The 24,485-nt window shown below is 53.4% G+C and overlaps 1 protein-coding gene across 1 annotated transcript; it reads right to left on the bottom strand.

Moving 5' to 3' along the window:
- Positions 1–12,110: 12,110 nt before the first annotated feature.
- LOC141478266 (olfactory receptor 14I1-like) lies at positions 12,111–13,070 on the bottom strand. Its single transcript, XM_074167364.1, has one exon. It carries the CDS (start codon positions 13,068–13,070, stop codon positions 12,111–12,113), a length of 960 nt encoding a protein of 319 aa, XP_074023465.1.
- Positions 13,071–24,485: the final 11,415 nt, after the last annotated feature.

The following is a 24,485-nucleotide window of genomic DNA, read 5'->3' as shown; positions in this document are numbered from 1 at the left end:
TACACCCTCCTTTCCGGGAGTTGTAGAGGGCAATGAGGTCTCCCCTCAGCCTCCTCTTCTCCAAACTAAACATGCCCAGTTCCCTCAGCCTCTCCTCCTATGACTTGTTCTCCAGACCCCTCACCAGCTTGGTGGCTCTCCTCTGGACACGCTCCAGCAGCTCCATGTCCTTCCTGTAGTGAGGGGCCCAGAACTGAACACAGCACTCGAGGTGAGGCCTCACCAGGGCCGAGTACAGAGGCACCATCACTGCCCTCCTCCTGCTGGCCACGCTGTTCCTGATACAGGCCAGGATGCCGTTGGCCTTCTTGGCCACCTGGGCACACTGCTGGCTCATGTTAAGCTGGCTGTCCACCAACATCCCCAGGTCCTTTTCTGCTGGGCAGCTTTCCAGCCACTCTTCCCTGAGCTTGCAGCATTGCCTGGGGTTGTTGTGACTGAAATGCAGGACCCGGCACTTGGCCTTATTAAACCTCATCTCATTGGCCTTGGCCCAATGATCCAACCTGTCCAGGTCCCTCTGTAGAGCCTTCTGACCCTCAAGCAGATCAACACTCCCACCTAGCTTGGTGTCATCACTCATGATCCTCTCTATGATCTTTCCCAGTACCGAGGTCAGACTGACAGGCCTATAGTTTCCCGCATCCTTCTTCCGTCCCTTCTTGTAGATGGGTGTCACATTGGCCACCCTCCAGTCATCTGGTACCTCTCCTGTTGACCAGGATTGTGGATAGATAATGGAGAGAGGCTTGGTGAGCTCTCCTGCCAGCTCCCTGAGTACCCTTGGGTGAATCTCATCCGGCCCTATGGACTTATGCATGTCCAGGTGCATAAGCAAATCCTTAACTACTTCCTCCTGGATTACGGGGGGGTTGTTCTGCTCTCCATCCTTATCTTCCTGCCCAGGAAGCTGTACACGCTGGGGGTAGCTGGTCTGACTATTGAAGACGGAGGCAAAGAAGGCATTAAGTATCTCAGCCTTCACCTCGTCCTTGGTCGCAATGTTTCCCCCCGCATCCAGTAAGGGATGGAGATTCTCCCTGACTCTCTTTTTGTTGACATATTTATAAAAACTTTTTTTGTTGTCCCTTATATTAATGGCCAGGTTGAGTTCCAGCTGGGCTTTTGCCTTCCTAATTTTTTCTCTGTATAACCTAACAAGATCTCTGTACTCCTCCTGAGTTGCCTTCCCTTAAAAATGTTAAACAGTACCGGTCACAGCACGGACCCTTGAGGGACACCACTTGTCACTGCTCTCCCTCTGGAATTCAAGCCATTGAGTACCACCCTCTGGGTGCGACCATCCAGCCAATTCCTTATCCACTGAACAGTCCACCCATCAAATCCGTATCCCTCCAATTTGGCAAGCAGGATGTTGTGAGGGACCGTGTCAAAGGCCTTACTGAAGTCCAGATAGATCACGTCCATAGGTCGTCCCTTATCTACTGACCTAGTCACTCTATCATAGAAGGCCACTAGGTTAGGCAGGCAGGACCTGCCCCTAGTAAAGCCGTGCTGGCTATCTTGAATCATCTCCGTGTCCTCCGTGGGCCCAAGCATGGCATCTAGAAGGATCTGTTCCATGATCTTCCCAGGCACGGAGGTGAGGCTGACAGGTCGGTAGTTCCCAGGGTCCTCCTTTCCACCCTTTTTAAAAATGGGTGTGATGTTTCCTCTCTTCCAGTCCACAGGGACTTCACCTGACCGCCACGACTTTTCAAATATCATGGAAAGCGGCTTGGCAACTAAGGTGGTCAAAGAAGTCAGTAACATTTTAGGAACAGATTGGCAGTTACATACTCCATACCGCCCACAGGCCAGCGGCCAGGGGGAGAAAACGAACCATCTGATAAAACAACAACTGGCTAATCTTTGCCAGGAGGTTAATTTGCACTGGGATCAGGCCCTTCCTTTGGCCTTGCTAAGGATCCAAACCAAGGCAAGGTCCAAGGAAGGAATCAGCCCTTTTGAAATTCTGTGTGGAAGACCCTAGCAATTGCAGTATGCCAGAGATCTTACACAATTAGGTGACAATTATTTACAACAATATGTAATTAGTCTGGGGAAACGGTTAAATTCAATTGAGAAAACTGGGTTAGCTGGAGAACTGAAATAAAGACAGATTTCTCGACTGAGCGGGTTGGTTGGATTTTACACAGCGGGTGAAGGGCCCTGATTCAGGGACATCTCCTCCCGCCCCGTTTTTTCCCATTCCCTGCTGCAGCTCCCTTTGGGTGAGCCCTGGCACCGGCTGCTGGAACCTGCTCCCCTGCACCATCCTGGGCCTCCACAATAGACCTGCCTCCCTGCTCTGGACCGAGGGGACCCAAAGGACATGTGGCAGAGCGGTCCCCAGGGGGAGTCGCCACTGTCCCTCCCCGCAGCGGCGAGAGCAAGGGTTGGTGCAGGGCTTCTTGGTCTGAGGAGAAAGAGCCCTGGAGAAAGGATCTCAGCACAGAGACCGCCAAAGCCCAGGCTGAACAGAGCTGGAGCAGCCCCTCCAGCTTTCTCCATGAGACAAAAGCTGGGTCTTTGTTCTGGCTGGTCACCTCCTGACCCGTAAGAGCTGCCGTGTGATGAGACGTAAGGAATGGAGGATGGTGAGGGGTGGGTGGCTCAAAGGCCCGGCAGGTGCCGCCTGGAGACTGGGCTGGCACTTGTCCGTGAGGAGGGGCTGGGTTTTCCCGTGGCATTTCCATACATCCAGACCTCTTTGGGAAGGACAGGCACCACTTGCCCCGGCATCCCACAGACACTCTGCAAGACTCTGGGCAAAACCCACTTGATCAGTGATGGGATGGTTGGGGAGAAGTGCTTAGGACAGGAAGGAAGTGAAATGTGTTGGGATTATTAACTTTGGGGGGGTGTACGTATTAAGCTGCCCCCCCGTTAAGGGGGCTCGTTCCCATCCCCGCTGTGCATCCCGTTGCCATGGCCCGTGTTCCATCTGCAACTGCCAGTGCCTGGTGACGGGCACGACGCAGCCTTCTGCCCTGCTCCTGGTGCCTTGGACCAACGACCCAGCCCTTCCCTTCCCGCTCCCAAAACCACCTTCCTCCCTCTCTTTTGCACTCTGGGAATCATGAAGGCCCTCAGGAAGAGGTCGCTCGTGCTGGCAGAGGTACGGCCCCGCTCCACGGAGGTGGGCACCCCCCAGTGCCCAGGCAGGATGGAGAAGGCTCCGCAGGGATGGGGTGGGATGGGGTGGGGACCCCGCTCTGGGGAGCTCGGGGGGCCAGGAGCTGGGCTCGCCCTCTGCCCCCAGCCCTGCAAGGCCAGGGGCTGGCAGAAGCCCTCCTGGGCTGCTCGTGCCCTGCTGGGATGGAGCATCCCTGCGCGGGGGGACACGTCCCCGGGGGAGCCCAGGGCGCCCCGGGCTGGTGCCGCAGGGATGCTTGCCGGGAGCAGCCGGGTGCTGCCCGGAGCCTGAGCCGGTGCCTCCTCTGCCCCTTTCCAGGCTGGAGCCGGGGGAGCCGAGCCCTGCCCCCAGAGCAGCGCCGAGCCCAAAGGGCGGCTGCACAGAGTAAGGAGCTTCTGGGAACCCAGGCAGGCGCGGGGCCGGGGTCTGCGCCTGCGGGGCCGGGGTCTGTGCCCGGGCCCCACGGGGCAGGGAGCAGGGCCGCTCACCCCTCTCCTCTCTGCTCCAGCAGATCCAGAAGACCTTGACACACCCCAAACTCAGGAAGGAGAAGAAGATGAGGAGCCTGCAGCTGCAAGCAGTGGCCCTCGACTGCTGGTGGGTGCTGGTGGCCAAGGAGTCGCCCGGGTCCAGCCAGCTCCTACTGGGGACATGCCCAGGGGTCCCATCACCCCACGGCTCTTGCCGGGTGGCGAGACCCCTGTTCCACGGGTCCTCTTGGCTGGCCAGGGCAGGACCAACGCACTTTTCTGCTTGCCTCTGAGCTTAGGATGTGCCAAGTTGCCCTTGAGTCTGCAGAGGCAGCTGCCCAAAGTGTAAAAGAGTGGATCGAGCTGGAGCTGGCAATGGAGATCGATGAGGATGAACAGGAGCAGATGGAGGTGGATGAGGAGGAGGAGGCAATGGATGTAGACCCCCCACCAGCAGCACAGGCACGTGCTCCCCACCCACTGCCCGCAGGGAGGGAGGGTCTCCTGCCACCGGGCTGGGGCTGGGGGGTCCCCGCTGCAGGGACAGGGCTCCCGGTGCCCTCGTCCTGGCGGCACAACCGCCCCCACCGCGCTGCCCTGAGCCCCCGTCCGCTTTGGGACGGGAGCGGGTTCTCGGGGCCGGGACACCCAAGTCTAAGCCGGAGCCCAGACGGGGCTCAGCGCTGGTGGCAGAGTCCTGCTCTCCCCAGCGTGTCCCAGGGCTGTGGCCATCGAATGCCCGTCAGGGGCAAGCCCCAGCCCAAGCAGCTGCTGCCGCTGAGCCGGCTCAGGAAGCCCCAGCTCTGCTGGGCCAGGCGCTGCTCGTTAGCCAAACGGCCCTGCCACTTGCTTTGCTTCCAGGGCCAGCAGAGCTGTGGGGACCGACGGCGAGGAAGAGGAGCGATGAAGAGGAAGCGCTGTAAATAGTTCTAGAGAGTTGGTGTTTTGTTAATAGTTTTACAGGGTTGGGGTTTTTTTTTTTGGAAATAGTTTTACAGAGTTGTTGTTGTTGTGTTGTAAACAGTTGTTGAAAGTTGTTTTGTTGTTCATAAAGAGTTGTATGTATGTTTTTCAGACCCAAGCTCTCTCTGTGTTTCCTTGGGCACCCGCGGCGTTTGCAGAGCTGTGGTTTCCACTCGCTGGGGGTTCCCGGGGCTGGAGGGGGCTGGGGGTGCTGGCACGGCCGCCCCGGGGGCAGGGGGTCCCTGTGCACAGAGGGGTCCCGCTGACGCAGGGGACGGCACTGGGCAGCAGCGGGGTTCATGGGCTGCTGGAGAGCGGTGTCCCCAGCAGCAACGGGGTCCCCAGCAGAAGCCTGAGCTCTGAGGTGACCCACCCCTGCCGTGATGCCGTCAAAGCAGCAGGAAACCTTCTGCTCCCCTTCCTGCTGGAGGGAAAGGGAAGGGACTCACGGGGCACGAGCCGGGATCAGGCCACTGCGACGCAAGAGGCAAAATCTTGAACCTTTCAAGTCCCCACACTCAGGGCTTTGCTTCTCCTCCTGCCTGGTTTTCCCCTGGGCCATGAGCAGAGACGAAGCCCCGAGCAAAGCCCTCCTTTCCCTGCTGCCATTCCTGCTGCTGGTAGTGGCCCTGTCCCCGACTCGGGGCGACCCGTGGAGTGTGCAGCGCAGGCTGCGGGGGAGGCTGCGGGGGGCTTTGGGGAGAGGGAGCTGTTGAAGGGATGCCCTGGGGCCTGTGGGTGCAGGCGAGGAGCTGTGAGTGCAAAATCTCAACTAACCCCCTAAAGGCCATGACATCCTTGGGAATGGCTGGTGCCAGGATCAGGGAGAACGTTTTGTAGCTGTAGCTGCTGATGTTTTATGCCACGGTCCATGGGTTGAAGATGTAGACCTTGACGAAGTTGCTGGGTGCCAGCTGCTGAGGTCAGTTCTGATGCCGTCACCGCTGCACTTTACTTGATTTTTCATCAGAGTCCATTAGTTTGGGTGATTCTTGCTGTAGTGCAACCAAGAGCAGTTATAGAAATGAGATGTACAGCGGCAGGGTCATTTAGCAATTAACATCATACAGTTTATTCATTGGCTATTCTCGCCCAAAATCAGGTCCCCATGAGGGACACGTTGCACTTCCCCGTCCTTCCGCATCACCCGCCAAGTGCACCCAGGTCCCTGAGCAAAGGCAATCCCATGGATGGGTTTGCCTTTGCCCGAGGCAGGACTAACCCCGACGGCCTTCCCTGACATATTCTTCATGTGCACTACGGGGACTTTATCTCCCTCCACAGCACGTGGAGGTTTTGGTTGGGCAGGGCCAGCTCGGTTGGTAGCTCCCCTGGTGTTAACTAGCCAGGTGGCCTTTGCTAAATGTGTATCCCGATGTTTTAAAGTCCCACCACCTCTTGCTCTCAATGTCATTTTTAACAGCCCATTGTACCCTTCGACCTTCCCAGAGGCTGGTGCGTGGTGGGGGATGTGACAGACCCATTCAATGCCGTGCTCTTTGGTCCAGGTGTCAATGAGGCTGTTTTGGAAATGAGTCCCGTTGTCCGACTCAGTTCTCTCTGGGGTGCCATGTCACCACAGGACTTGTTTTTCAAGGCCCAGGATGGCGTTCTGGGCGGTGGCGTGGGGCACAGGGTATGTTTCCAGCCATCCGGTGGTTGTTTCCACCATTGTGGGCACATGGCGCTTCCCTTGACGGGTTTGTGGGAGTGTGATAGAATCGATCTGCCAGGCCTCCCCAGATTTATATTTCAGCCATCGTCCTCCACACCAGAGAGGTTTTAACTGCTTGGCTTGTTTGATTGCAGCACGTCTCACGTTCATGGATGACCTGTGCAATAGTGTCCATGGTCAAATCCACCCCTCAGTCATGAGCCCATCTATATGTGGCATCTCTTCCTTGATGGCCTGAGGTGTCATGGGCCCATCGAGCTATGAATAACTCACCCTGATGTTGCCAGTCCGGATCCACCTGAGCCACTTCAATCTTAGCAGCTCGATCCACCTGCTGGTTGTTCTGATGTTCCTCAGTGGCCTGACTCTTGGGTACATGGGCATCTATGTGACATACTTTCACAACCAGATTCTCTACCCGGGCAGCAATATCTTGCCACAGTTCAGCAGCCCAGATGGGTTCGCCTCTGCGCTGCCGGTTGCTCTGCTTCCACTGCCGTAACCACCCCCACAGAGCATTTGCCACCATCCATGAATGGGTGTAGAGAGAAAGTACTGGCCATTTCTCTCTTCCGGCAATGGCTAGGGCCAGTTCAATGGCTTTCACCTCTGCAAACCGGCTCCATTCACCTTGTCCTTCAGTGGCTTCTGCAACTTGTTGTGTAGGACTCCACAAGGCCGCCTTCCCCTTTCCATGTTTCCCACAATCCGGCAGGACCCATCAGTGAAGAGGGCACATCTCTTCTCACTTTCTGGTAGTATTTCATAGAGTGGAGCCTCTGCCGCGTGTGTCACCTCCTCCTCTGGTGACATTAGAAATCCTTACCTTCTGGCCAGTCCATGATCACTTCCAGAATTCCAGGGTGACTGGGGTTTCCCATTCGAGTTCCCTGTGATCAGGGCAAACCACCTTCTCCACGTGGCATCAGTTGCACGATGTGTGGCAGGGACCCTTTCTTTGGGCATCCAGCACCAGCAGTTGAGGTGCTAAGAGGAGGTCTGCTTCTGTACCAACCACTCCTGGAGCAGCTCGAACCCTTTCATACGCTGCCAATATCTCTTTTTCAGTTTGAACAAAGGGGGCTTTGGATCCTCTGTATCCCCGACTCCAGCATCGTGAGGAGTACCTAGAACATATAGGAATTTACATAAGACAGCCATGAGAACAACCAAACAACACGGTGTCCAGCGTCTATTTAACTAATATAATAAATGCACATCACATATTCCTTTTAGAACGCTCTGGTCAGATCTGTCATTATCTCAACCCTTCATACCCACATTGGGCACCAAAAGGGACTGTCCTGGTTTAGCCTCAGACAGCAAAAACTCTGTGCCTGGAAGGATCATGGACACATCTTGATCTGCATGGAAACTATGATATGGCACATGGCAAATGAGAAGGTGATTGGTGACAGCCAACATGCCTTCAATAAGGGAAAATCATGCCTGATAAATACGATGGCCTCCTACGATGGTGTTAACAGCATTTGTGGATAAGGAAAGAGAAACTGATATCATCTACCTGGACTCGTGCAAAGCATTTGACACTTTCCTGCATGACATCGTGGTCTCTAAATTCGAGAGACGTGGATTTGACAGGTGGATCACTTGGTGGACAAATAACTGGCTGGATAGCCACACTCAAAGGGTTGCAGCCAATGGTTCTATGTCCAAGTGGCGAGCAGCGATGACTGGTGTTCCTCAGAGTTCGGTACTGGGACCCGTGCTGTTTAACATCTTTGTTGCAGACATGGACAGTAGGATTGAGTGCACCCTCAGCAAGTCTACTGATGACACCAAGCTGTGTGGCACGGTCAACACGCTGGAAGGAAGGGGTGCCATCCAGAGGGACCTAGACAGGCTTGAGAGGTGGGCCTGTGTGAACCTCATGAAGTTCAACCAGGCCAAGTGCAAGGTCCTGCACCTGGGTCACGGCAATCCCAAGCACAAATTCAGGCTGGGTGGAGAATTGATTGAAAACAGCTCTGAGGTGAAGGATTTGGGGGTGTTGGTGGATGAGAGGCTCAACATGAGCTGACAATGTGCGCTGGCAGCCCAGAAAGCCCCCACATCCTGGGCTGCATCAAAAGCAGTGTGGCCAGCAGGGCAAGGGCTGGGGGGACTCTGCCCCTCTGCTCCGCTATGGTGAGACCCAACCTGGGGTACTGTGTCCAGCTCTGGACCCTCCGAACATAAGAAGGACATTAACCTGTTGGAGTGAGTTCAGAAGAGCACCACAAAGATGATCAGAGGGCAGCTCTGCTATGAAAATGTGTTGAGAGAGTTGGGGTTGTTCAGCCTGGGAAAGAGAAGGCTCCGGGGAGACCTTATAACAGCCTTCCAGTACCTAAAGGGGTCCTAAAGGAAAGCTGGGGAGGGATACTTTATAAGGGAGGGGAGACATAGGATGAGGGGGAACGGTTTTAAACTTGAAGAGGGGAGACTGAGATGAGATCTCAGGAAGAACTTCTTTGGTGTGAGGGTGGTGAGACCCTGGCCCATGTTGTCCAGAGAAGCTGCCCCATCCCTGGAGGGGTTCAAGGCCAGGTTGGAGGGGGCTTTGAGCAATCTGGTCTAGAGATTTATGGGTTTAGAAAACACTAAACTACTTTAATGAAATAGTAACAAAAAGATAAAAAGGAAATAATGAAATAGATACAATGTATACAAATATAAAACTATATCAAGTTTCCAGGAAGATGTCACCAGCAGGCACTGGGGAAGTTCCAGACTGGACTTGGTGATGGATGGGAACCGGATTCCGGATCTTGGTTCATGAACCCACAGATTGGGATCAAAGGTAGACAAACTGATAAGGTCCTCCTCAGATGTCAGTCGCTGAAGAAAGCCATTGAAGAACCAAGCTGACCCTTTGGTCCCTCCGCTTTTACATCTGAGCGTGGAATATGGGATGGACTACCCTGTTGGTCAGCTGTGGGTCACCTGGCCTGTCCCCACAAGTGCAACCCCTCCCTGGGTTACACGACTGAGTCGGCTGACCCTGACTGGCACAGCAACAAGTAAGAGCAAGAGCCTTTCTCACTGGACAGAAATTTAGCTCTGCTCCACCCCAAACCAGGGCAGCCAGGCAAGGTGAAAAGCTGTGTAATGTCCTCAGTCTCTACAACATCTGTGCCAGAGGTCAACCCGTACCCTTTGGGGTCTTTAAAATACCCTCTCCCGAGGTAGTCTATGCCAAGGATGCACGGAACATCTGGGCCAGTCACAACAGGGTGCTTCTCCCATTTATTCCCAGTTAGGATCATTTCGGCCTCCAATACAGACAGCTCTTGAGCCCCCCTTGTCCCTCAAGAAATAGTGACAGATTCTGCCCCTTTATGATTTGATGGCAATAGCACCTGTGAATGTGAATAGCAACCTCTGAATGGCACCTTTGTCCACCAGGGCTTTATACTTTTGTTTCTCTAACATGCCAGACCATCGAATCCATGCAGTCCAATAAAATCAGTTGTCCCTCTCCTCCTCCTGGCTGGAGGCAGGGCCCCTCTAATATTGAGCACAGTACCCATGATTGGCAGATGAGTTCCTGTGTGGACTGGGGAACTCCTCACCGTAGACCGGAGCAGCCATCCTCCTGGCAAAAGTCTTCTATCTGTTTTACCTTGCAGCTCACGTACTCACACTTGTAGGACAAGGTAGGTTGTCCATCCTGCTTCCTCATGTCCTCTCCATATCCAGAGAAACAGGACCACCGGCCACTTTGTGGCCTGATCTGTCTCTCTTGAGCCAGTCTCGTAAGAGGGTGTCTACTCCTAACAGCTGGTATGTGGCTCCATGCAGGGGAAGAGCGGGACCTTTCCTCCATCCTGGACAGTTTATCGAACAGTTTATCAAATAATTCCTTGGTTTCCTCAGTCATTTTCTCAGTGTTCTCGACCATCATTCCCTGGGTTTTCTCAGCCAGTTTTCCCATGGCTGCAACAACGAAGGGATGAGAGAGATTGTCTTCATACTGTTGTACGCTGTCAGCCACTTCATTTACAGTTGGTGTCTCAGCATCAGAACCTCCCCAGACCATTGTTTGCAATGTGTGGGAATACCTTGGTGGTGCACTCTGCACAAACTTCCGCAACATAGGGCACTGCACGGCATTTCATCAGGGTCTGTAATCACTTGCCAGTCCCTATAAATCGCCTCTCGCACATCCAGTTCTCTCAGGCACCTTGTTGATAACTCCGTCTCTGGCCAGGTTTCCCAACTGCCTGGCCTCTCTACCATCTCAGTCTATGGTATTGGCCTCGTTATGCCAGTGTCAGAGCAAAGAGGAGATAGGTCTCACCTTCATGACAGCTGAAGTCCTTTCTCATATTTTGCAAGTCCTTCATAGATAAGGACTGAAATATTATCTCTGTGTCTGAGTCCTCCTCCTGCGCTGACGCTGCCCAAGGAGGACTCTCTCCCTGATCTGCTTGAGAAGGACCCTTTCCCAGATCTACTCTAGAAGGACCTTTTCTTTCTCTGTTTTATAAGGATCCTTTTTTATAAGGATCCTCTCCTGGATCTTCATCAGAAGAATTCCCCCCATGGTGTCTGGCTTCAGCTGGTCTTTGTCATAAGGGGCTGGGGAACAAACTGACCTCTTGTTTTGCTTCCTGGTCACCAGAGAAACTTGTACCAGTACTGATAGAGTTGGAGTAGCAGCAGTACTCGTTGCCAGAGCGGTTGGCACACATGGTGCTCATTGTTGAAGGTGGAATAGCTTGTGCTGGTACAGGTGGCAGAGTGGCTTGTACCAGTACAGGCATCGGAGTGGCTTTTGCTGGTATGGGTGATGGATTGGCTTTTGCTGGTAGGGGCGGTGGAGTGGCTTGCCAGGTTTGAGTAGCAGCACTGAGTGTCTTACACTTAGTCCTGCACCAAGGTTTAATAAGAAACCACTCCCTTAACCCACTCTCTTCCTCATGCCTGCCCTTCCCCACTGCTTATCCTGACATTGCAGAGCCCTCATTAGCCTGTCCATCCTTTGCTTTCACCTTATTGTGAAACTCCATCCATTGTGCACCCAACACAAGGCACATGGTGTCCCTGGAGACCTCTTGCGCTCTCCTAGTGGCTCCTGATAGCTCCCTGAAGGCCATGAGTCTGTCAGTAGCCACACAAAATAGAAAACAGTCCCCAGAAGATGCCTCTTGACCGTTCAGGATCTCCAGTGGCACTGGGCACTCACAGGTCATGCTCAGTCCAGTCCTTATTGCCTTACACGACACCCCATGCCCTCATCCATCCCTCTAGTCCATTCAGCCCCCAAGTGTGGGTTAACAGGATTGTGGAAGAAGCAAAGACCAGAAGAAGGCATAGAGTAAGCAGGAATACTGGCAGAGGATGGCCCATGAGCAGCGCCTAAAGACCCATGAGCAGCGCCTAACAACCCTACTGATCGAGGGGAAATCCGCCCGTCTGGCAGTTGGGGGTTGCAAGGGGGTGTCGGTTGGGAAAGAAGATAACGCTGATGGACTTAGTGATCTGAAAGACTATATAAGCTAGGTGTTTGTTGTAATAAACGACTCTGGTTGAAGCCCCGACCTGAGTCCATGCTCTTCATACGCTACACCTGCACATCATCAAGGCCTTTTTCGGCTGCAGTTCCCTGTGCGTATTCTGCAGTTCAGCGTGGGAAAAAAACGCACAAGTTTCACCCATGGCACTGAGGAAATCCCCTTTTATTACAAAGATGCCACAAAGGAGGTCAGCATTAACATGGTGTTACAGAATGTCTCTGGGTCAGACAGACTGGGTTAAACCTCTGAAGACATAGAACAAAAGGAAATATTTGTGTACAGAGAGGTTTATAACCAATACAATGACCACAAGACAAATGTTGCCCGAGATAAATATGAGGTCACCTGTGAAGAGAGATGGAAGACTTATTCCTGCTGAAGTACACTGGCAGAATCACTTTCCACAGGGCATCCTTGATCTCCTTGTTCTTCATGCTGTAGATGAGGGGGTTCAGTACTGGAGGCACCAGTGAGTACACAACAGCCACCATCAGATCCAGGGATGGGGAGGAGATGGAGGGGGGCTTCAGGCAGGCAAATGTGCCAGTGCTGATAAACAGGGAGACCACGGCCAGGTGAGGGAGGCACGTGGAAAAGGCTTTGTGCCGTCCCTGCTCAGAGGGGATCCTCAGCACGGCCCTGAAGATCTGCACATAGGACACCACAATGAACACAAAACAACCAAACACTAAACAGACAGTAAGCACAAGAAGCCCAAATTCCCTGAGGTAGGAGTGTGAGCAGGAGAGCTTGAGGATCTGGGGGATTTCACAGAAGAACTGGTCCAGGACATTGCCCTGGCAGAGGGGTAGGGAAAATGTATTGGCCGTGTGCAGGAGAGCATTGAGAAACCCACTGCCCCAGGCAGCTGCTGCCATGTGGACACAAGCTCTGCTGCCCAGGAGGGTCCCGTAGTGCAGGGGTTGGCAGATGGCAACGTAGCGGTCGTAGGACATGATGGTGAGAAGACAGAGTTCTGCTGACATTAAAAAAACCAACAGAAAGACCTGGGCAGCACATCCTGCATAGGAGATGGCCCTGGAGTCCCAGAGGAAATTTGCTATCAATTTGGGGATAGTGGTGGAGATGGAGCCCAGGTCAAGAACGGAGAGGTTGAGGAGGAAGAAGTACATGGGGGTGTGGAGGTGGTGGTCACAGGCGATGGCAGTGATGATGAGTGCGTTTCCCAGGAGGGCAGCCAGGTAGATGCCCAGGAAGAGCCCGAAGTGCAAGAGCTGCAGCTCCCATGTGTCTGCGAATGCCAGGAGGAGGAACTGGGGGATGAAGGTGCCATTGGACATTTTCTTGCTCTAGGAATAGGGGCTCTGTTGGAGGAGGAAAACATTTGAGAAAAGCCTATTCAGTTTCTCATAGAAACCTCCAAAACTTCCCCTCCCTTTTCAGGAAGACCTCTGGCAGGTCCCTATCATTAGTTGTGGTTGATGCTTGCTGAGGGTGCCACTGGGAGCAGGGGGCTCTGCTGTGGGCTTTAGAGGATTCAGTCTCTCCCGTACTGCAATTGGTAACTAGGAAGACGGGGTGATCTCAGATTAAATCCACTTTTGACATCAAAGAGCTTTGCAGCATTGTCACTCCCAGTTCACCCAAATGCAAAGCAGAGCCGAGGGGACTATGTTTTGTGTATTTTGTTCCGGTTGCCCCAACACGGTGGAGGAGTCTCCGAGTCCTTGGCACTCCTGTTCTCCAAGTGAAATCTTGAGGGTACTGAAAGGCAAAGGGACTGTCCCTAAATGCAGAGTGAGGACAACTGGACTGTCCTTTAGGCCTCGTCTCAGCTGCCCTGTGCTGGCCCCTCTTTGAGATGCAAGACAATAACACCCAGGTGTTCCCCTACAAGAAACAAGATACTGCAGAGGAATCCAGTTTCCAAGTGCAGATCCCCAAAACCCTCATCCCATCTTGTCATACCTGAGGAGGATCTCAGCTCTCCCCTCCCAGCCAGAGAGGACACAGAGGGCTCCTTGCAGCTGCCCACATTGAGCCCTCCAGCAACATCTCCTTGGCCTTAGCTCAGTGGTGTCTTCTCTGTTGGACACTTAGAAAACACAGAGATGTCATGGGACAGTTGTGACCTTCTGTATGGCAGCATGCAGCCCAGCAGGGCCACTCCAGGGAAAGAGTCAAGTGTCTTAAAGACGGGGTGGCCTGAAAGGTCTCTTCCAGCCTGGCACACTGCAGTGCTGAGCCCCAACACTCGGGAGAAGATTTGGTTGTTTTCCCTCCATGGAAAAATCTGCATGGGAGGACCCACAGTGCTGGTGTCCCAGCTGAACCTGAATCCCCATCTCCCGTTTTGTTGGTCGAGCTGCCTGGAAGGAAACTGATGGCCAGGTGTTTGTGACACTGAGGGTGGGGGCTACACTGTGCGGAAGAGGAGACCTGGGAATTGCTCCAGGGAAGGGGCCCGCACTGCAGGAGATGGCAGCGAGGACCCCGAATCTCCCCTCCCACCACATTTCTGCAATCTTCTCCCTCTTCCTCTCTGACAGTGTCTCTGCCGCCTGGAGCTGTGTCTGCCGGGAACCGCTTCTCCGTACCCAAGTCTCCTCCCTTTCAGTGCCCACAGAAAGAGAGCCCCATCCCACCCGCTGTGTGCTCAGCTCTGTCCTGCAAACACCTCCTGGCAGCAGGGACCTACTCCAGGGCATCTCTGTCTGTGCAGCGGCTAAGGAGCAGCTCAGAAAGCTCTTAAAGAGAGGGGGTGACCCCATGGCTTCTCAAGAGTGGAAAAATAAATTCCCATCTTTGAAGTGGGCTTCAAACCCAGCCAACCATGAGGACTAATCTCAAAGCACAGACTCCTTCCCTTTCAGGTAACCCTGACTTTGACCATCCTCTTGAAAAGTTTCCTTGGAAATGACCTGGGGGTGATCCCCAGAGGTGCAGGGACCCTCTGCGGAAGGACAGCCCTAGGCACCCCTGGCTGCACGCCCAGCTTTGTACCCCTGCAGTCACTCCCAAGACAAGGAAACCATCATTCCCTCTCCCACTGAAGTGCAGCAGGGAAGCCCTGCTCAAGAGCAGTTCCTCCTTCTCTACACTAGAGAAACTGCGAGACTCCTCCTGCCAGATCCTACAGGCTGTGGGATGAACCAGGTCTAGGATGTCCCCCCAAGAACACCAAATTCAGTACCCTGCAACCCTAAGCCCTGCAGACTTACCATGTAGAGGTCTGTAAAGATTTCTCCCCCAGTGAGAGCTCAGCCAGCCTCCCACTCCTAGAGTGCCTTTAACCTCTCTGCCTTGTTCCTCTCACCTCGAAACCTGCAGGCTGTGCCCTCAGCCCTGCTGCGTTTTGGGCAGAGCTGTCTCTCCGTGGTGCTGCCTGGTTACCATGAGCTCCCTCCATCCCAGGAGCCCGGCCCAGCTCAGCAGCAGAGGACCAGCCCAAGGCAGCTCTTTCTCTGCCTCCTCTGGGCTCCCTGGAGGTGTCCCTGGGGCTCCAGGGGAACCTGCTGTGGAACAGGTTGAAGTCATCAGTGATGATGATCTCATCAACATCAATGATTCCCATCTCTGCACAGACACTTCTTTCCACCAGAGGTATTTCTTGTATTAGGAAAAGATTTGGGCATGAGAATCACCTTTTCTTATCCCATCATTCGACAGGACACAAGGAAGACTACAGCAAAGGATCTAAATTCTCCAAGCTGGGGGGAGTGGGGGTGGGATGTGTCTTCAGTGGAGTGAATTTAGAGATTTCATTCTGAGTTTCTGGTCCCAGGGCTAGAAAGACATTCAGCAATCTTTTGTCTGTGTCATGACTCTGCTCTGAAGCAAAGCCTTTGCACACACAGGGTCTTGGACACCTCGTACCAAGTTTTCTTCTGGCAAATATGAGCTCCCCTGTTCCACAGCATATGTGCTTCAGCCCTGATGTGCCTCAAAGCCCTCAGCCAGGGGCACAGACAGGATGAGCTGGAGCCGTTACTGTTGGAGACAGAGCTGTGATACTGATGGAATAAACTGCCTAGGCGTGGCGGCAGAGCTCAGCACAGCCGGTCTGCAAGGACATCATCTTCCAAGCACAGCACTAGTCCAGATCAAAACTCGGTCTAAACCTGTAAGGATATTCAAGGGCACCATAAGGAGTGTTTACTACATCAGGAACGGTTCAAGAAGAAACAAAGATACTGTGTGGCCATTGCTGAACTGAATAAGGGATAGAGGTGAGATGTCCTCTTGCCCTCTGTCTTCCCCAGCAAGGTCTCCCAGCCCTCTGTGACTCAAGGCAGGACTCTGAAGGAGAAAAGCCAGCAGTGGACGGGAATCAAATCAGGGGTCACTTGATTTGCAATCTATCAGTCTATGGGACAGGAGGGGCAGCATCCCAGAGAGCTGAGAGAGCAGGCCACTGTCACAGTGAGGCCATTCTCCATCATCTTTGAAAGGCCATGGAGGCTGGGAGAACTCCCTGATGGATGGAAGCACACACACATCGCAAGCGCTTTTCAAAAAAGGCCAATGCATGAGCAGTGCAACTAAAGGCTGTGCCCCAGAGTGTGTCCAGTCACATCCCATTTCTGGGCATCTGAAAGAGAAGGTGATTGGATTTACCCAGGGCAGACTGTACCTGGCCATCCTCTTTGCTTTCTCTGATGAAAGGACAGGATTGCTGGACTGAGGGAGAACAGTGGTGGTCTGTTACCTGGAAGTCAGCAAGGCTTTCAGCATCATCACCACCCCCACCACCACCCTGGGCGGGGTCCAAGATCGGACATTATGGTCAGCATCGGTGTTTAAATAGATGGGTAAAAATCAAGCTGGATGGTTGGGGTTGGAAGAATGCTAGAGAAAGGGAGAAACTTTTCAATCATGAGGATAGTCATGCACTGGAAAAAGGGAGTGTGCAGCAGCTCTGTCCTGGAAAGTAACCAAGATGCGTTTGGATAAAGCCCTGAGTAATCTGCTCTGACCCTGCTTTGAGGAAGAGGTCGGTTGAGCCACCTCCCAAAGACCCTTCCAGCATGAACAAGGCTGTCCTTCCTCCTCCTTCATGTTTTCAATTGAAGGAAAGCTCTCAGGTTCTCCCTGATCACAGAAATCATTCACATCAGGTGCAGGAGTGCTTTACACATAGCCCCCGAGTGCCCTGAGCACATCTTTGGCATCCCTTTTCATTTGCCCCAAGCCAATTTCTTCTTTGTCACTGTCCTAATACCCTTCTAAAGGAACAGCCCACCTTGTTCATCCTTTCAGAGCAGGTTGCTCAATAGGTGTCGGCGTCCATGTACAGAGTCTGCACATCAGCCAGGCATCAAAGCCACCGTTACAGAAACATAGACAAGACACTTGGCCAGTTCCTTGAAACCAGGAATGGGTGTGCCATGGCACCAGAGATTCCTGACAACACCTAAGCTTTAAGTGCAGAGAAGCATGAGTCCTCACCAGGTGTCCTGGCCAGTCTCCTGACCCATGTGGTACTTCAGCCTGTGAAGAGAATCAAAACACACTTTTTGACTGCATTAGTTCCGTTTTACATGCTGACACGCAGGGCAGAGGAAGAGGGCACTGAACTGGAGGAGGTTTTGAGAAACATGGTCGAGTGGGAGGTTTCCCTTCCCACAGCAGGGAGGTTGGATCAAGATGATCTTTAAGGTCCCTTCAACCCTAAACCATTCTATAGTCCTATGATTCTATATGCAGTGGTTTTTCAGAATGTCTGCTCCAAGAGGGGAAATATCTCAGCCTGCAGATGGAAATAGGTGAAGCTGAGTTGCTTCAGACAGTATTTGATACACATACAATACCGAAATGTTGTGAAGGTGAGTGGGTGTGCAAGAAACAGGAAAACTGCCCCATCTGATGGAGCTCTGCAGGAGGAAGATGGAGCCGTACATGACATGAGGAGATACAAGTGGGATGAGCACAAGGAGAAGACTTTTGTAGGGAAAGCTGTGCAAGGGAGCATCCTGGCTTCACCCAGGTGAGAGCAGAGACCAGGCAGTGTGCTGAAAGGATGGGGAGAAGTGTCCTGGGTTAAAAGAGTGGGGATGGCAGAAGGCCAGAGAGATTGTGAGCCCAGTGAAAAAGCTTAGGTGTTCCCAGGAGTCTCAGGAGACATGGGATACCCATTCCTGGATTCAAAGATCCAGTCAAGTGCCTCCTCTCTGTTTCTGCGATGATGGCTTCAATGCCCGGCTCATTTGGAGACTCTGGACATGGATTCTGACATTTGCTGAGCAACCTGCCCTGAAAGGGTTAACAGGACAGGCTGTTATATTTGGAGGGCAGAAAGAGAGTAAAAGAGAAGAACTTGGCTTTGTGCAAATGAAAAGGGAAGCAAAGGATGTGGTCAGGGCTGTTTGGGGGCACCTCTGCAGGAGCCCAGCACCTGATGTGAATCACTTCTGGGGTCAAGGAGAGCCTGAGAGCTTTCCCTAATTTGGAACCATGGAAGGGAAAGGAGGACAGCATCATTCAGGCTCAAAGGGAATTGGAGGGTGTCTTGACCAACCTCCCATTGAAAACAGGGTCAGACCTGAAGAGTCAGGGCTTTGTTCAAAGATGTCTGGATCCCTTTCCAGGACAGAGCTGTTGCACGCTCTCTGGGAAACAGCTTCCAGTGCTTGACTATCCTCATGCTGGAAAAAGTTCCGCCTTATCTGGCTTGACCGTCCCTTTTCTCAGCCCATTGCCTCTTGTCCTTGATTCTTCTACCATGGATTTGACTCAGGCTCAGTCTTCCTGGTAACTGTGCAATGCTGCTCCATGTTCCCCCCAAGAGCTCCTCTCCTCCAAGCTGAACAAGCCCAGCTCTCTAAGCCTCTTCTCACAGTACAAGCTCTGTCAATGTTGGTGTCCCTCCACTGACCTGGCTCCACTTTGCAAGGTCTCTCTGGCACGGTGTGGTGTCAAAACCTAGGGAAGTATTCTGGATAAGGTGTAACAAGTGCTGAGCAGACTGGCTGTGCTCCTGCAGCTCAGGAAGCTCTTGGCCACCTTTGCTGATGGCTCGTGTTTTACCCAATAGAACCCAAGGGCCACCAGGGCCTTTCCCGCAGAGCTGCTGCCCACCTGGGCAGTCCCTGGTCTCTGTCATGGCATGGGTTTAGTCCACCTCCAGGTCAGGACCTATTGGCTCTCCTGGAGTTCCTATGGGTCCATCCCTCCAGCCTGTCTAGGTCCCTCCGGATGGCAACCTTGCCCTGCAGTGCAGTGTCTGCTCTCTTCCTTGTGAGGTCATCTGCAAATGTTATGAAAAAGGACTCTCTCATACACTAACCCAAAGACAGCCCCCCAGCTTGTAGAAATCAGATCCTGCCCTGTCACCCTCCTGGTGTGCTGCCTCACGATAGGATAAGGAAAGGCGACTCTTAGGATTCTCATGGTTCTCATGCCCAAGTCTTCTCCTGACAGGAGAAATGACACTGCTGGAAATGAATCTCTCCCACAATCTCTCCCATCTCCTGAGAGAACATCAGGGCTGACTTCATCCTGTTTCACAGCAGGTTCCCCCAGGGACATCTCCGGGGATCCCAGGGGGACAGAAAAGTGATGCCTTGGGCTGTTCCTTGGGCTGTTGCTCTGCTGCTGAGCTGGGCCGGGCTCCTGGGATGGAGGGAGCTCCTGGCCATGGGGCAGCGCGGCAGAGAGACAGCTCTGCCCAGGAGCAGCTCCTCTGCCAAGCGCAGCAGGGCTGAGGGCACTGCCTGCAGGCACTGAGAGGAGACTTGTGAGGCCAGGAGAGCTGAAAAGCATTCAGGAATGGATGAAAGCTGAGAGCTCATTGGGGGAGAAACCTTCACAGCCTTTTACAAAATAAGTCTCTGGCTGCAGGGCATTGACTCTGCAGTTGCTGGAGGGATCCAGAAGCTGCACAACCCACAGCCCGTGGGATCTGTAAGTACAACTCTCACAGTTTCTCTAGTGTAGAGGAGAAGGAGAACTTGTGGAGCAGGGCTTCCCTGCTGCAGGGGCAGAGGGACAGGGCGTGATGTTTCTCTCTGGTGCAGTATAATGCAGAGAGGCTTCCTGGAGCAGTCTCCTACAGCTGGCATAGCCCGTGTCTCATGTGATCTGTCAGGAAGGCTCTCAGGGATCTGTTGGTGCCGAGAAGGATTTTCTTGAGAGCAGCGGATGCCCACCACATCATCAAAATGCCAGGACGTGTCGGCTGCCTTCTCCCAGGGATGGCTGCAGGGCTGTGAAGGTGGGCGTGCAGCCAGGGGTGCCCAGGGCTGTCCTTCCGAGCAGGGTCCCTGTGTCCCAGGGAACTGTGTGCTGGGGCAGGGACTCTGTCTCCTGCCAGGGTCAGCTCTCAGCCTGCCCGGGGAGCTCCCCATGGCAGTGTGGGGAGAAGCTGTGGAGGGAAGGGGTGACCCCAGTCTGGGCATGGCAGGGTCCTTCTGCAGTCGAGAGGATGCTGCGTGGGTCAGGTTTGCTCACAGCTCCACATCACCCCCAGGACATTTGCAGAGGGTCCTTTTGAAGAAGGACACAGAGGCAGCATTTAGCCAAAAGAAATGGAATCTGTGCTTTGAATTTTCCCCTCTTGGTTGGTTAGATGGGCAGTGGGAGATCTGAATTTACATCTCCATTCCCATGAGGGCAATGAGACCCCAGTTTTTGTTAGCACTTGTCCGAGCTGCTCCTTTAGCCCGCGCACACCCAGAGATGCCCCTGGGCCATTCCCTGCTGCAGAAGGTGTCTGCAGGGCAGAGCTGAGCCCTCAGCAGCTGGGATGGAGTCTCTGAGCACTGAAAGGGAGGAGACCTGGGGGCAGAGAAACAGCCCCCAGCAGCGACAGTGCAGGCAGCAGAGGCATGGGCAGGGAGTGAGAGGGAGCTGCTACAGGAAGGGTGATGGGAGGGGGGATTCCAGCACCTCCCTGCCATCCCCTGCAGCGCAGATGCCTTCCCTGCAGCAACTCCCTGGTCTCCTCTCACACAGAGTAGACTCCCCAATCGCTTCATATCTTGGGGGCTTAGTCCTGAGTCTCCCTCCCAGCAGCCCAAGCACCAAAGAGGAGAAATGCTCGCGTGTCTGACTGTGTCTCCCTGTCCCGACTCTCTTGGCAGGAGAACTTTGGCCTGTTCCCCTCTTGCCCCTGCTGCCCTTGTTCCTCCCCTTCTTTTGGCTGTGGTGTGGGGTGAGGATTCAGGTGCAGCTGAATGCTGGTGCTGCATCCTGTCATCCAGGTTTATCCGTGGAGGAAAAGCATCCAAATTGCTGAATATCTGGGTCTCTGGGGACTGCACTGTGTGGGGCTGAGGGTAAGTCGACCCTCCCATCAAAACTCCTCATCTATAGGACAGTGGACTCTTTCCTTGGAGCGTCCTGTTGGGTGCCACGCTGCCCTCCAGAAGGGCACAGCTTTCCCACGGCATCTCTGTGTTTTCTAGGAACCCCACGGAATCGACGTGACAGTGGCAAGGCCATGTCAGTCCTGCTGGAGGGCTGAATGTAGGCAGCTGCAATGAGCCCTCTGTGTCCCCGACTGGGAGGGGAGAGCTGAGATCCTTCTCGGGTCCAGCGAGATGGGGTGGGGGGTTGGGAGACCTCCACTTGTAAATTTGGCTCTTCTTCTCTCAGCAGTGTCCATTTCTTCTCAGGGGAACATCTGGTGTGATCAATCTTTCTCCATCTCAAAGTGGTACCAGCCCAGTGTAGCTGAGAGCAATCCCGATGGACAGACGGGCTGTCCTCGCTCTGCACGGAGGGACAGTCCCCTTGGCTCTTAGGACACACAAGGTTTTGCTCGGGGCATATCAGAAATGCCAAAGATTTCTGCCTTAAAAACACTCCTCGGGTGTGGTGGGGAAAACTGAAACAGATCAAACAAAAAAAGTCCGACCAGCTCTGCTCTGCCGTCGGGCGAATTGGGAGTGACAAAGCTGAAAAGCCCTTTGATGCCAGGAGTGGATTTAATCAGAGATCGCCCCGAGTTCCTGTTTAACTATTGCTGTAGGGCAGGAGTGAATCCCGCAGCGCTCACAGCTCCCTGATGGATCGTCAGCCAGCACCCACCAGAGTGTGCAAAATGGAAGTACTAAAGGTCTTCTTGAAATGGAAAAGCCAGTTGGGTGGGTCTCTAAGAGAAATTGAAAACTTTTTTTTTCTGAGAATTCTGCCCTGTCTTCTCACTCTCTTTCCTTCCATGGACAGGTCTCCAAGCCTGCTGAAAGAAAATGTCCAACAGCAGCTCCATCACCCAGTTCCTCCTCCTGGCATTTGAAAACAAGAAGGAGCTGCAGCGCTTGCACTTCTGGCTCTTCCTGGGCATCTACCTGGCTGCCCTCCTGGGAAACGCACTCATCATCACCGCCATCGCCTGTGACCACCGCCTCCACACCCCCATGTACTTCTTCCTCCTCAACCTCTCCGTTCTTGACCTGGGCTCCATCTCCACCACTGTCCCCAAATCTCTTGCAGTTTCCCTCTGGGAATCCAGGGCCATCTCCTACTGGGGATGTGTGGCCCAGCTCTTGTTCTTTTTCTTCTTTATCACAACAGAGTATTCCCTTCTCACTGTCATGTCCTACGACTGCTACGTTGCCATCTGCCAACCCCTGCACTACGGGACCCTCCTGGGCAGCAGAGCTTGTGTCCACATGGCAGCAGCTGCCTGGGGCAGTGGGTTTCTCAATGCTCTCCTGCACACGGCCAATACATTTTCCCTACCCCTCTGCCAGGGCAATGTCCTGGACCAGTTCTTCTGTGAAGTTCCCCAGATCCTCAAGCTCTCCTGCTCACACTCCAGCCTCAGGGAACTTGGGCTTCTTGTGGTTAGTTCCTTGTTTGGTTTGGTTTGTTTTCTTTTCATTGTGGTGTCCTATGTGCAGTTCTTCAGGGCCGTGCTGAGGATCCCCTCTGAGCAGGGACGGCACAAAGCCTTTTCCACGTGCCTCCCTCACCTGGCCATGGTCTCCCTCTTTGTCAGCACTGGCACATTTGCCTACCTGAAGCCCCCCTCCATCTCCTCCCAAGTTCTAGACCTGGTGGTGGCTGTTCTGTACTCGGTGGTGCCTCCAGCAGTGAACCCCCTCATCTACAGCATGAGGAACCAGGAGCTCAAAGGTGCAGTGTGGAAACTGATGACCAGATGATTTTCTGAAACAATAAGCTGTTTTCTTCTACAAATCACTGTTAATGTAACTCATTATATGTCAAGCTCATGTACTGTAGTTTATGTCAGTTTTAATTCTGTGTTTAGGCCTTTGTTTGGTTTTTGTTGTTGTTTTTTTCTTTTTTGCTTTACTTTGTATAATGTTTTCTACCAAAAAAACCAACTTGTTTTGCTGTTTCGAATTATGCATTTTTCCAAATTTGTGAAATCTACATACTGTATAAATGAGGACCTGCTCTCTCTGTGTATTAAAATAAAATATAGAACCATCCAGCGACCTGTTGCCCAAAACCCTTCCTCTCAGGCTTTCTCTGGAGCTGCAGGGCAATGCCTGTGAGCAGAGGTGGAGGGGAAAGAGTCCGAGCACAGCAGCTCTGTCAGGGAGCACCAACCTTGGTCTTTTCCAATTTGTTCTCTTTCCACACCCACACTCTCCTTCTGAGCCCTTGCCTTGCTATGGAGCCCGAGTGCTCTGGCAGCTCATCCTCCTGCTGTGGGGGATGCAGTGCAGAGCTTAACTGTGTGAGTGTGCAAGGCGTGGGCACACAACAGAGTCCTTGCACAGCCAGGCATCCTAGGAAAGACAGGAAGGACCAGCAGGGCAGGTTCTCCTCTGGTCCTGTGAGTGCTGGACACCCCAAGGAAGCTTCCCCAGGATAATTGTCACACACCCTGCCAGTAACAACCACCATTTCTGGCTCTGGCCTCTTATCCCAGCTTGGGGAGGCTGGTTGTCCCTCTAAAGAATCATAGAGTTTTCTAGATTGGATGGGACCTTTCAGATCATCGAGTCCAAGCATAAACCTAACCCTGACAAAAACCATCACTAAACCATGTCATTAAGCACCACGTCTTTTAAATACTTCCAGGGATGACAATTCCACCACTTCCCTGGGCAGCCTGTTCCAGTGCTTGATAAGCCTTTCAGTGCAGAAAGTTTTCCTGATATCCAATCTGAACCTCCCCTGGTGTCACTTGAGGCCATTTCCTCTTGTCCTGAAGAAGTCCATGTTTGTATTGGACAGCTGAGATGTCCGCATGTACGTCGCGTGTGCGTGGTGAGATTAACTCCAGTGAGTACAAAGACCATCAGAAGTTCCTGGGAGTTCCTCAAAGGTCTGTGGGACAGTTAGTTTCTTGAGGTCCGTTCATTTTGAGGGTAACATCCTGGGAAAGCCGCTGGATGCAGCACAGGGATGGGCTTCCTTGGACCGAGGTCCCCGTGTCCATTCCTCAGCCATGGGGCATCTCAGAGAGGTGCAGAGCAGGAGACACCCCACAGGGCTGAGGGGCTGCAGGGCCTCTGCCTGTGCCAGGGAAGGACTCATGTCTCTGAACAGCCCTGTCAGAGCCCTGACATTGCTGTGTGTGACGCCAGGAACAGCCCCCACCATCCCAAGGAGATTTCTCTCACTTGCCCTCTCTCACCTCCCCTGTGCCCCCCGGGGGAGTGGAGACTCGCCTGGCTCTGAGGGGATGCGGATCAGGAGGGAGCCCGGTGGAGGCAGGACAGCCCTGCTTTTGGTCAGCAAAGACAAGAAGATAACAGGAACCGTTGCAGGTCTTTGCTTCTTCAAAGGGCCATCAATGTCCTATGAGTGACCTTTGCCTCATTGCCTGTGAAATG

Source organism: Numenius arquata, unplaced genomic scaffold, assembly GCF_964106895.1.
Source record: "Numenius arquata unplaced genomic scaffold, bNumArq3.hap1.1 HAP1_SCAFFOLD_188, whole genome shotgun sequence".
Taxonomy (NCBI): domain Eukaryota; kingdom Metazoa; phylum Chordata; class Aves; order Charadriiformes; family Scolopacidae; genus Numenius; species Numenius arquata.
Note: the sequence above shows the minus strand (reverse complement) of the source record. Positions and strands in the feature narration are given on the sequence as shown.